We start from the raw sequence: 12,499 nt of genomic DNA, 5'->3' as shown, positions 1-12,499 counted from the left end.
CTCCTCTTCATAAGAGTTTTTTAGAGACAGACACCATTCACTTATACTGCTTACAGACAGCACTTTTAAACTGTTGGAAGGAAAAAATATGCCACTTTTTTACATTGTTTACTTTATAAGTCCATGTTATTTAGTTATTTAGTTCATGTTCATTTATTTATAGAGCACATTTAAGAACAGTCACAAGACTGACCAAAGTGCTGTACATAAGACAAAGGAAAATAAAAAGACAGAATGTAAAAACATAGAAATAAGACAAGAGAAATGATTGAAAAAATCTAAAAATTAAGCAGTAAAAAGGACTATTAAAATAATTTTAAAAAGCCAAGCTAAAAAGGTATGTTTTAATGAGCGGTTTAAAAATAGATAGTGATGGAGCCATTCTAATCTCAAGGGGCAAGATGTTCCATAACCGACGACTCGCCATTTATATATTAAAAAAACATTTTAGGCAGTTTTTTCAGTGTTTTTTAATTTTAGTTATTTATTTTTTACTTAGTTTTATTTACGTTTTATGATATATGAGTCTTAAGTTGTCTTTGTGGGTAGACTGGAAAAATATTAATTCGATTTATTAATTTTTTAAGTTAAGTGGTTGCAAACAATTTATGTGGGGTGAATTTAAACAAACAAATCAAATTTAGTAATGTTCACCATAATTTGTTTGTTTAAATTTAGATTATATAAATTTTTTTTTCAGTGTATATTGCTGAACTACCAACATTAGATTGTATTTTGTCACATATTAAAATGATATATTTTTTCTTTTATAGCAAATATCATTAAGATAATAAGTAGAAATCATGGAGACTAGACGTGTGAACCTACACATCGCTTTGATATCTTGGTGCATCACGGTGCATTGACGATGCTTTCATAAACAATTTGATATTTTACTTAGCAACTGTACCGTATCTTTATTTTACCTGCTCAAAGAAAACACTCTTTGAATGCATCAAACGAAACTAAGGTACATGCACAGAGCAACATAAGCATTCATAGCAATTAAACCAAAGTAAATATTGTCGAGTGAGTTCTTAAACGTGCTTGATCACGTTCTAAACAGAACAACGGCTCTAACGGTCAGCGAGGTTCTGACGCTGTTTAGTAAACTAAATTCACCGGTGCTCAACAGAAATGACAGTGATTGGCCGTGAATGTCATCAGTACAGCGCACTTCAAGTGCAAACACAGATGCATGAACACTGGAGCATGTTAAAGCCGTAAAGATCAATCGAGATCGCTCATCTGTGTTTGCACTCGGTAAACAGTGGTGAAGTGCAGCGAACTTATGACCTCCACGGCCAATCACAGTTATTTCAGTTGAGCACCGGTGAACTTTATGGCAAATCAGCGGTGTTGCGTTCAACAGTGCTTAAATATTAGTGGTAAATTGATGGCTTTTATAAATTTCAGTAACAAAATTCAGTTTCGTGACAGGTCTAATATAGTAAAAGTATCAGTTAATTAACTTGAGTTTGATGAATGGCTTGTAAACCCTGTGTTTGGGAAAGAAAACGTTAGCTAACTAGTGCCATGTTCCTTAACTGATATCACTTTTTATTTTCACTTTCCATTCAGGACAGACCTTCGGGTCACTCGGAAGATGGCGAAATTATACATTTATGTTGATTTCTCTTCGCTGATAAGATATACAGCCAGAATCCAGATTTTTTAAGATCCTCTCTGCCAATTGTCATTCAATCCTAAAAAACTATACATCAATGGAAAGCTTATTTATTTAGCTGAAAAAATATATGAAAACAAATATGAAAGGGTCACGTTATTACTAAAGATAAGGATTTTGAAAATTCAGGAAAGGCTATGATTATAAGTCTCTAAACTTAAGTGAGGTATAAACTTTATTGTTTTCTGAACCATGTAATTGGCTCATCATGAGCCCCTGTGTTTCTAAAATGATGTAACAGTGGTTTAGAAAGAGAGCCCCATCACAAACCGTTTCTGTTATTTTCCACACACCTCTATATTTTGACATTTTAACAAGTCCTGAGATGCCCACTGTGGTCTTGAGCGCTGCATATTCAGGTATTCACTGATCTGAACTGACTGTTTTTGGTAATTGAGTAGTATAAATATGGCAGGGCTGTTAATTCTGGGTTATTTTAATCTGCGAGTTCACATCCAGTCTAACCCTACTGGATTTTCCAGCACTCTCTTGTATTTAATGTGTTCATCCAAAACCTGACAAGGCATGAAATTGTTCAATTTTAGCAAACCGACTGTGTCTCTTTCTCTATCAAATAGCAATCAGATGTCGGGATGTACTGTACATCATGTCAGCAATGATTTACTTCATTCTAACCGGTTGCCACTATGTTGCGTTCTCACTCGAGGCATTGTGGGTAGTGGAGCCTCAGGCTAAAGCACTCTGGGCTTCCAGTAGGAATAAACTACTGCCATTGGCACCTGTCTCTCCTGGCACCACGGACTGAACTCTGCACCGGGCGACTTGTTCAGTCAAAATGATGGATATGTTTGGAAATTTAACAAACATTCAGAGAAATCCTTAAATGATGTACAGAATGTCTTAAACAAGTAGTTTGTAGCTCTGAGAATCCACGTTTCCAGCATGTCATACAGGATTGCTGTTTGTTAAGCTCTTACTTTTAGCCTTCTATTGTATTCTATTGTAATTAAATATTTTTTAGACCACATGATTTTGTTGCCACTTTTATGTATGCATTTATTAACAGTATTTATTATTTATTATTGGTAAAATAAATAATAAGTTAGTAACTAGGATATATACAATATATTAATTTTAGCCAGCCAGCAGGGCTTTCGATGAACAGTCTTTTCATTAAAAAATTGCCACATTTAAGGTCTAATTTCTTTAAAAATCAGTGGTCTTCACTGCCTGATAGATATACAATACAAAGTGGGTCACAGATTGGACAAGAAGCACTGCATTTAATTCTGTTTTTGCCCACCATGTCTTTAAAATATGACCTCAGTATTTTTAATTGAGTGTCTGTGCTCACCTGCTGATCCTGATGGCGCTAGTGGTCACACTCTCTTTCATCTCGTTTTACGCTTGAACAGCTAAATGAATGCTTAAGTCTGTTGAACTGATTGTAATTACACTATGACATCAATGCTGTTAAAGGAACTTTATTAAATTAAAAAAGTCACATTAAGCTTTAACCGGAAGTTTATCATTGGCTGAAAAACACGAGCTGTTCATATACCCCATTAGTTATTATTGGACCAGAAATAATCTGTGGACATGTTTCGCTATTTCTGTGCAGAATTTGTTAAAAATCTGCAAAATGATTTCGGGAGAATTGAAACTAAAAACTTAAATACCTTAAATAAAAAATAATACATTTTTAACTTTTATTTAATGTTTACAATGTTCCAATTAGAACCTTCTTTTTTTAGGTAAACAAATCAAATCTCTCATATAATATATCTAGTAAAAAAATTAACTAAAAAGTCAATAAAAATAAATTTACACACATTTACAGAAGTAAATAAATAGACAGGCTAAATGGGCAAAAAATCTGCAGAAATCTGTGGATTTCTGCATGTGCAGATTTCGTGTGAGCCTAGTTATTACTAAATAACAATCAATAATTCCCCTAAATATTATTTTTAACAAGCATGTTTTTGCATTATGTTATCAAAATAAATGATCAACAATCTGAAAATAGCTTTTAGTCCATAAATACTAAAATTCTCACAAGTCTGAGTCAATTGATTTTGAATATCTACTGATGCTTAAACCTGATCCGAAACATCTATAATACATAATAAAATAAAGAAGAGTGAAGAAACAGATCCAATATGTTCCTTATTTTTTATTTAATTCACCTTATTTTAACATTCAACAACTCTGTTAACAAACAGAGCACTTCTGTGAGGTAGCTTGAACAATAAAGTAATAAATAACACCAATTCTTCACTTTTGGACTTTAGTGCAACAGTAAACATTTAAAAAATCTAATATAAAAACAAATAGCACCTCAACTTAAATTACCCAGCAGGCATGTAAGCAAAAAATAAATAAATAAAAGTGTCACAGTGTTGGCATTTAACAAATAGCGTCTCTGCAACAAAGTGATGTCATGCCGCACACGTTGCTGTTTCTGTGTGAAGTCGAGAAAGTGGTCTAACTCTGTGCCTCCGCATAATTACAGACATACATATATATTTGAGTCCTGATCTGGAGGTTATATCAGATTCCGATCGAGTATGAAACCGCGTGATCAGATCTGGAAATCTCTATTTGCAAATATTTGCAAACACAAAGAATCAGAAAGTATGTGTTATTCAATAAACTCTACACTGCTGCTGACTTTAAATGAACATCAGCTATTAAAAAACCCATTTGGGTCTATCAGTGTGCCCCGCTGATACGTTTCTGAATGCTTTTAGAAGCTTTGAAAATTTTGTTTCATTCTTTTGTTTCATTTTTTTATTTTGTATGATTTCATTCATCCTCCACTGCACACTAATAGCTGCGTGCTCTTACCCCCCTTTCCCCAAAAGTGCATTTTTTTGCCTTTACAGAAGCTCAGGGTCACATCTACTTACAAATATGCAAAATGTTGTCTGTCTGTTAACATATGTACAGAACTTTCCACCATGTTGGTCTCTTGTAGCACACGGGGTCAGTGTGGCTAGGTCAGTGTGCCAAGCATGAAGAATCAGCATGTGTTCCTGTTTTCTTGCCATGCCCTGAGTCCATACTGTATGTAGTGTGTTCTGCTGTTGTTATTAACTTGTCCCATTAGCTTCTCTCTTCCCACCCAGTTACTGGAATAAGTTCTAGCATGACGTTGTACAGTGAATTTAAGCTTTATTGAAATAATGCAGTCAGTATTTGGGATGGATCCTTTGCTCTGCTCTAAACATGGTTTTCCTTTTCTTGGTTTGTGGTTGGCTAAGCGAAGGAAACTTTCAAGAATGCTGTTACACAAGTCAAATCAGCACTTGTGAGTGGTCTCGGAGCAACCTCTGTGGTCCTGATGGTTTAGACAGCATGAAACCACAGAATATTTCGTCATTTTAATGAATTCTTGCTTGTGGCTCAAATGAATTCTTATATGCGTCTTGAGAAAGGATCTTTCCACACTTTCAATATACAGATTATGACTGTTTACACCACACTGAATCATAAACCAGTCCAGGGTTTTCCATTGGCGTTCACTGATGTATATGTATTATTCCCACCCACCAGAACCTCAAGTTGGATCAGCCCTAATAACATTATTTTCACAGCATTGTAGTCTAAAGAACCATTTTGTTTTAATTTCATCTGCTTTTACAGTTTAAGACCAAAGTTAATAGAGTTATGTCATTGCGTTTGACAAGTTTTCTCTTCATTTTATTTTTCCACTGGATAAATAAGACACTTGTTCTGTAGTCCACCGTACAGCACTTCACATAATGCAGCTTGTTCTTGTACACAGGGACTTGAGGTGACTTGATAGAGCCTTCAGAAATAGTTTTGCCTCTGTTCCTTTGCAGGTTGGGAACAGTGTGATTTAGAGGGACAATGTGCTGCTTTTTTTCTTCTTCTCAGTCTATGGTGCTCTGATAGAAGTGGGAAAAGTCGACTCTGCTAATGAGGGAAGACAGCATGCCATCCGTTCTTCAGGGTGAACTGTACAACCTCAATTAATACTTCAAACAATCCTTTCTCTTTGTGGACACAGTGCTGAATGTTAGATTGAGGCCAGCACCTTTCTTTTTATTAGCTTGTCCATTTCTACCTGCTGTTCACACATGAGCATGCATGTCATGTTTTGTCATTTTGAAAAAGGAACGTCATTCATATTTAGTTCAAATAGGTAATTATTTAGAATTCAGCAATTTCACAGCAATGTCACTGGATTTTCCAAATGAGGGCAGTCTTATCTGTCTGCTGGTCCTGTTTTAAAGCAATGTTTTAAAGAAAGGTGGCTTAATAAACTTTGTCTGTTTGAGCATTTTGCAATTACAAAAAAAAATAGGTCTTTTGTTGGAAGTTTTGGCTCACAGGCTTACAGTTTCCTCCTGCACCTGGTTCTAGTGGCCTTATAAGAAGGAATCAGTTTTATTTTAGTTTTTTGTATTATTGTAATTCATTATTTCTTATCTTAGTGTAACAGTTGACTTTTTTTTTTACAGTACATAAAATAATTCTGTACAAGTGGTGTTTCAGAGTCCTATGAACTTTACAGAATATAGAGGAAACCAAAATAATTGCACCATTGTTCTGAAAACTTAAATGTGCAAATATCTAATTACCCGATTGCATACAGTTGTGGCTCCTTTTAGCAAGATGATCTGCTTCATGATCAAGTTCAAACTGACCATTCATTTGTTCATTAATTAGTTCCAAATGAGTTAGTCTGATTATTATTTAACTTGGAGTATAGCATCAACCCATCTGTATGATTTACAGAGAATTTGGCTTTAATATCCAGTGTTTGGCAGTTCTGTGGGTGAAAATGCCTCGTTAATTCCAGAGGTCAGAGGAGAATAATCAAACTGGTTTGAGATGATAGAAAGGCAGCATTAACTCGAATAAGTACTTATTTACAGCTGAAGTCTGCAGACGAGCATCTCTGATCATTAAAAATTAAAGAATTTAAATTTCAAACAAATTGGCAACAGCAGCAGAGGAGCTTCCCACACAAATACTTTATTTGGGCTGGTGCCCACTGCCCACGAATATTAACAGCCCCCCCAAATATATTTAGTGACACATTTTTTTTTAATATAAAAAGCATCCAAGATCAATTAAGTAGTTTAAAATCTTCTCTCGTTTACCTGTTTTGTTCTGTGCATATCAATACTCCCACAGAAAGTCTTACTTGCTCTGCAGAGCCACAGAGACACGCCTTTTTGGGACGTAAAAAGTTGTCTGGCCAGGGTTTCTAATTCTCCTAAAATGTCTGGGATTTGGCACATGCACACTCATATATACAGTTGAAGTCAAAATTATTAGCCCTCCATTGAATTTTTTTTTTTCCTTTTTTTAATATTTTCCCAATGATGTTTAACAGAGCAAAGAATTTTCACAGTATGTCTGATAATTTTTTTTTTTTTCTGAAGAAAAGTTTAGTTGGCATTAAAGTTTGCTTTGAACGTTTTTTTTTTTTTTTACTTTAACCCATAGAAAATAAACAGTGTATAACAATGTCATAATAAATAAAATTCATTTATTCATTTATTTTCTTTTCAGCTTAGTCCCTTTGTTAATCTGGGGTTGCCACAGTGGAATGGTCCGCCAACTTATCCAGCATATGTTTTACACAGCAGATGCCTTTCCAGCTGCAACCCATCACTGGGAAACATCCATACGCACTCATTAATACGCAAACACTATGGTCAATTTAGCTTACCCAATTTACCTATACCGCATGTCTTTGGACTTAAAAATTATTGTTAAAAATTAAATTGTTTAAATTTTTTACTGGCAAAAGGTTTCCTGCCATGTAAAGTCTCAATTTCTGCAGTCACTCAAATAAATGAAACATTTTTTTATCATATAATGTTTTCTGAAAGTCAAATTTATGAAACTGTGATGCTGTTTTTCTAGTTTATATTTTAGGCAGCTGTTCTGGGTGTGCAGGTATAGAAGGTCACGCAGATGGATTAACAGCCAGCAACTCTTGCCAGGCTGACAATCCTCCAACTATTGGTCCCTCGCTCTGGCTGGCTTCCATCTGTCTATGCCAGATCTTTCTCATGATTCAGTGAAACAACTCTGGATATGAACTAACATAGTTAAAGCTTAAATATTTATGTAGTTTACTGACACAGGTGCTGGGTATTGCTGTGCATTGGATTTAGCAGCTAGTCTAATATGTCTAACAAAACCCTGCTCAAAATACCTGACTTAAACCAGGCTGCTTTGCTCATCTTGGCTCATTTGAGCTGGTTTTTAGAGAATCTCCCAGTTTGTGTAGCATGGCAGTAAGTTTATCTACAGGCATACCCAGCAAAATGATCAGTAAACCAGTTTTTTTTTTTCTCTGCAGGAAAATATTGTATTCTGTGAAACAAATGGACCACATATTAACTTTTAGTGTGTCACATATAAATCGTTTGGCAAGAGATTGCTGCCGCAAATCAAATCACACAAACTGCCCGAGGCCAGCAGGATGTGGACCAGTAATTTCTTCTCTGTTTTTATTCCCCATGCAAAACATTTCCTTAGTATTAGCCTACATTTGCATTGCAATGCATTCTGATAATGAGTGTTGTATAATAGCAGAGTCGCGGTATATTATAGCATGTAAGTAATCTTCTTACTGGCTTATTAATATGCGTTAAAGTGGGAATATGGCCATCAAAAGGATCCTAGCACATTCAGACATTCTGTTGAATGCTAATTACGATCTCTATGGTAAAAAGAAATTCATTGTTATCTGCTAGACTTATGCAGATATACCGCTGCTTCTTACAGGGTATCCGCGGGGTCTTAAAATATGTTAAATCTCAAAATAATTTTAGGCTTAATTTCAGGCTTAATTTCCTTAAAAAGTCTTGAACTGAAGTACTGAAATGTTGTGTTTTAGGTCTTAAATCTTTTTTAACAGATCTTATTTTTTCTTTGTTCATGTATAGCTGCCCAATCTGGCCATTAACACCAACACCAACCTACAATCAACAACAATCCATCTCAATAACATGTTTATCTTTTGATTCAAAAACAGCATTTAGATACTTTCCTTACAGTAACATTTTCTTAAAAGTTCTCCATTTATTTACTGCTAAGGCTACTGACCTGACCTACATTTTATTTATTCATTCATTCATTTTCTTGTCGGCTTAGTCCCTTTATTAATCCGGGGTCACCACAGCATAATGAACCGCCAACTTATCCAGCAAGTTTTTACGGCCTTCCAGCCGCAACCTTACTCTGGGAAACATCCACACACACACACACACTCATTTACTACGGACAATTTAGCCTATACAATTTACCTGTAACGTATGTCTTTGGACTGTGGGGGAAACCAGAGCACCCGGAGGAAACCCACACAAATGCAGGGAGAACATGCAAACTCCACACAGAAACGGCAACTGAGCCGAGAATCGAACCAGCCACCTTCTTGCTGTACACTACCTACTGCGCCACTGCTTCGCCCCATTTTATTTATTATTAACTTATTATTAATATTATTATTATTATTATTATAGATTGAAGTAATTGACAGCTATGTTTTTTCTATTCTTAGTAAGTGTTATGGGGTTTGTGAATGAATATACTTAAAAGCTATTAAAAACATATTCAAACAAAATTATTATTATTGTATAATTTGAAGAAAAATCTTTTGTATTTAGCTCTGCATAGATCTAAATTTCTGTTCATTATGGACTTAAAAATGTCTTAAAGTCTTAAATTTTAATTTGTGAAACCTGAAGAATCCCTGATCGTAGTATAAAAGCAAATGCGAGTGTTGTTATCATCTCTTCTTTTGGAGGGGAGAACTAAATGAAGGATGAATGTCTGTTCTTCTTGAGCCGATGATGCAGAAAGCTAAGCTCCTGAGCAGGAGTTCAAGCCGCATTAGTTTTTCACACTTGTTTTAGCCTGAAATTGTTCACATCAGCAGAAGTGAGGACAGAACTTGTTGCTGTCTGGTTGCAGAGCTGTCTGGTGTGTGTGTGTCATTGAGAGCGAGTTCTTCTCTTAGGGTGGAATGGATGGCTGATTTGATTGTTGCTGTGAGAACACAGCTGGGACCAGGACACCTTCTGCGAAGTCATCTCACTTTATTTTTGCCGTTCTTTTTCTCCCCTTAGAGAACAGCGTCAGGGTGTTAGGTGATGGATGCCATTGCTGTATTCTCAGGGCTCGTTTGATGTCTGATAGACATGTACGCAAGTTAATGGGTGCCGCAAACTATATATGAGGACACTGACACGTATACCAAACATGTCATAATTCTGTCTCCAACACTTTGCATTGTGTCCTAACCAGGAGCGATGAGATGAATCGATATCATCTCTTTCATGTTAATCCAAATTTGTCTTCAGACTGTTTGAGGGTCACTTTCTAATTTTTTTTAATTACATTATCTCATTTTTGCTTCAAGCCATGTCAAAAAAGAGCAGAACTGGGTTAGTTCTTTGTAACGTTTTAAAACATTTGTCACTTTTGAGCAATTAAGTATGCTATACCTAAAGATTAATTTATTAATTGCTGGTTTTGTGGTGCGACGCATCACAAATCTCACAGTTTGGATCACATTATGTTTTTTAGTCATGGATCGGACCATGTTTTGGGTCAGCCAAAAAAGGGTATTGCAAGACACTTTTGGTTTTAACAAACAGAAATTAGATCTAGGGAAGTCCCAATCAGGTTTTTTTGCCCTTGAGTGCGAGTCATTTTATTTTGAGTATCCGTTACCGAAAACCAATCCGATGCGTCTGTAATACATGAAAAAAAGGATAAAGAAGAGTGAAGAAACAGATCCAGAATGTTCCTTATTTTTTATTTACAGTAAATCACCCTATTTTAACATTCATCAACTTTTTATCAAACAGAGCACTTCTGTGAGGTAGCTTGAACAATCAAGAAATAAATAACATCAATTCTTCACTTTTGGACTTTAGTGCAACAGTAAATAAAAATAAAATAAAAATGAAGAAATAATTAGCCTAATAAAAATAAATTGTAAAATATTCAGTACTGTAAAAAAATGTTGCTGATAACACTTAATGTATAAATCTAACATTATAATTTCTACAACTTATTACTATTTTTAGTCAAATTTTTAATAAATGATTCTGTTATTCACTCATAAAACTTCATGTTTCATTGCTAGATGGATCATTTTTGAAGAAGTAGTCAGTGTTTTTTTTTTAATGGGTGGTCATTTTTTAGCATCGTTAAATGCACATTATAGTGATTTTAATCTGAACCATAAACATCAGTGGTTTTTATTTAAACTCTAAACCGTTATCCCAGTACTTCTGTGTTACTTGGCTGTAACTATAACTAACTCAAAAGACTCAAGTTTCTCTTTATTGATTTTTGTATTTTCAGATTTTAATGCAGCGAATTGAAGGATAATTAAACATATGCAAATCACCGTCATTTATCATTTGTATTGTGTGGATGTTGAGATGCCAGTCTTTTAAATGATTAATTGTGCAGCTTACACTGAATGCAATAATGCAGGCTAAACAAGTAGTGACAGAAAACACCTTTAATAACCTAAGGAACCCACCACATACTGAATAACCTACCACAACTTCTTTCGTCATCATTATATTTTACAGAAAAGCCTAAATGCTTTCCTACATGTGATTTGAATGACGTGAGAGGCGATCTCTTTGCGACCGTTACAAATTTAGGATTAATCTACCTGTAAAAACGTTATTATACCACGGGTCATGTGTGTTCCAAACCATGTTTTGTGATCTGTACGAATCACGGATCAACCGTGATCCCTTGCACCCCTAAAACTAAACATTTTTGTTTAAAAAAAACATAGAAAAGCTTTAAAAATAGCCCTTGTGTTCCTATACTGTATGCTGTTCTGCAGTGTATTCATTAATCTCTTATAATGTGTATCTTTATTTTAACCCACTGCTTGTTTTGTGTCCTTTTTCTTGCGCAGTGAGCATGATGTGGGAGAGGACGACATCTATGACTGCGTCCCCTGCGAGGATGATGGGGACGACATCTACGAGGACATCATCAAGGTGGAGGTTAGACAGCCTATGGTGAGTGAGCCACCATACGGACGACGCTCATTGGTGCGTGTGTGAGAGAGGTTATAGATGGATTGTTTTCCTGTCATTTTCCCACGGCTGTGCGCGAGTTCTCTTGCTCTGCTTACATTTGCTACTTTGCCTCCTTACTGCTGCAGATCAGATACATGCAGGTAAGTGTCATGCTGTACCGCACATAATTCTCTAACGCTCCTTGAGTGCTCTTCTTTCCTTTCCTTTAAATGTGTGTAAGCCCTTGAGCCCTTTACTCATATATGAAGAACCTGCAGAGCTGATCCAGAGGCCCATTCACGTTTGCTTTCAATTTCACAGTTATATCTAATAAAGGAATAGGTGGCTCAACAATTCACTTTTTGCCATCTTGTGTTTACCCTCAAGATGTTTTGAAGATTGTTTTACCCTGCTGTTTTCTATACAGCAAAAGCATTTAGTGACAGGGGCCCCAAAAGATGCATATGCTCATTTAAACATCCATGTGGAGATAATTGATGTCAGACAGTGGGTTAATAAATGAGACGCTTAAAAATGTGTTTGCGATTCATATTTATAATGCAATGGCAAGTGTCATTCTCAAACCTACAGAAGTTCAAGAACAATCAACACTTGTTATACAGACCTCTGATAAGCCAGTTAATCACCGGCCACTATATAAGGTACGTCTTAATAGTACCGGGTTTGACCCCCTTTTGCATTCAGAACTTTGTGGCATATATTCAACAAGGTACTACTGTAAATATTCCTCGGAGATTTTGGTCCATATTGACATGATAGCATCATGCAGTGTCTGCAAATTCGT

General features: G+C 35.5%; 1 protein-coding gene across 10 annotated transcripts in view; it reads left to right on the top strand.

The window, feature by feature from the left end:
- The window catches only part of vav2 (vav guanine nucleotide exchange factor 2), a 238,550-nt gene that overhangs the window by 183,528 nt on the left and 42,523 nt on the right, over positions 1 to 12,499 (top strand). For all 10 annotated transcript variants that reach the window (XR_015520202.1, XR_015520203.1, XR_015520205.1 and 7 more), the window contains exon 5: positions 11,589 to 11,694. Coding sequence is in view for 6 of the 10 variants with exons in the window: in XM_087301075.1 (XP_087157201.1) it covers positions 11,589 to 11,694 (106 nt within the window). In the remaining 4 variants the exon portion in view is untranslated. The remainder of the gene's footprint in view (positions 1 to 11,588; positions 11,695 to 12,499) is intronic.

The sequence above is a fragment of the Danio rerio genome, chromosome 21, assembly GCF_052040795.2.
Source record: "Danio rerio strain M-AB ecotype USA chromosome 21, GRCz13ab, whole genome shotgun sequence".
Lineage (NCBI taxonomy): Eukaryota > Metazoa > Chordata > Actinopteri > Cypriniformes > Danionidae > Danio > Danio rerio.
This window is presented reverse-complemented; position numbering and strand designations above follow the sequence as displayed.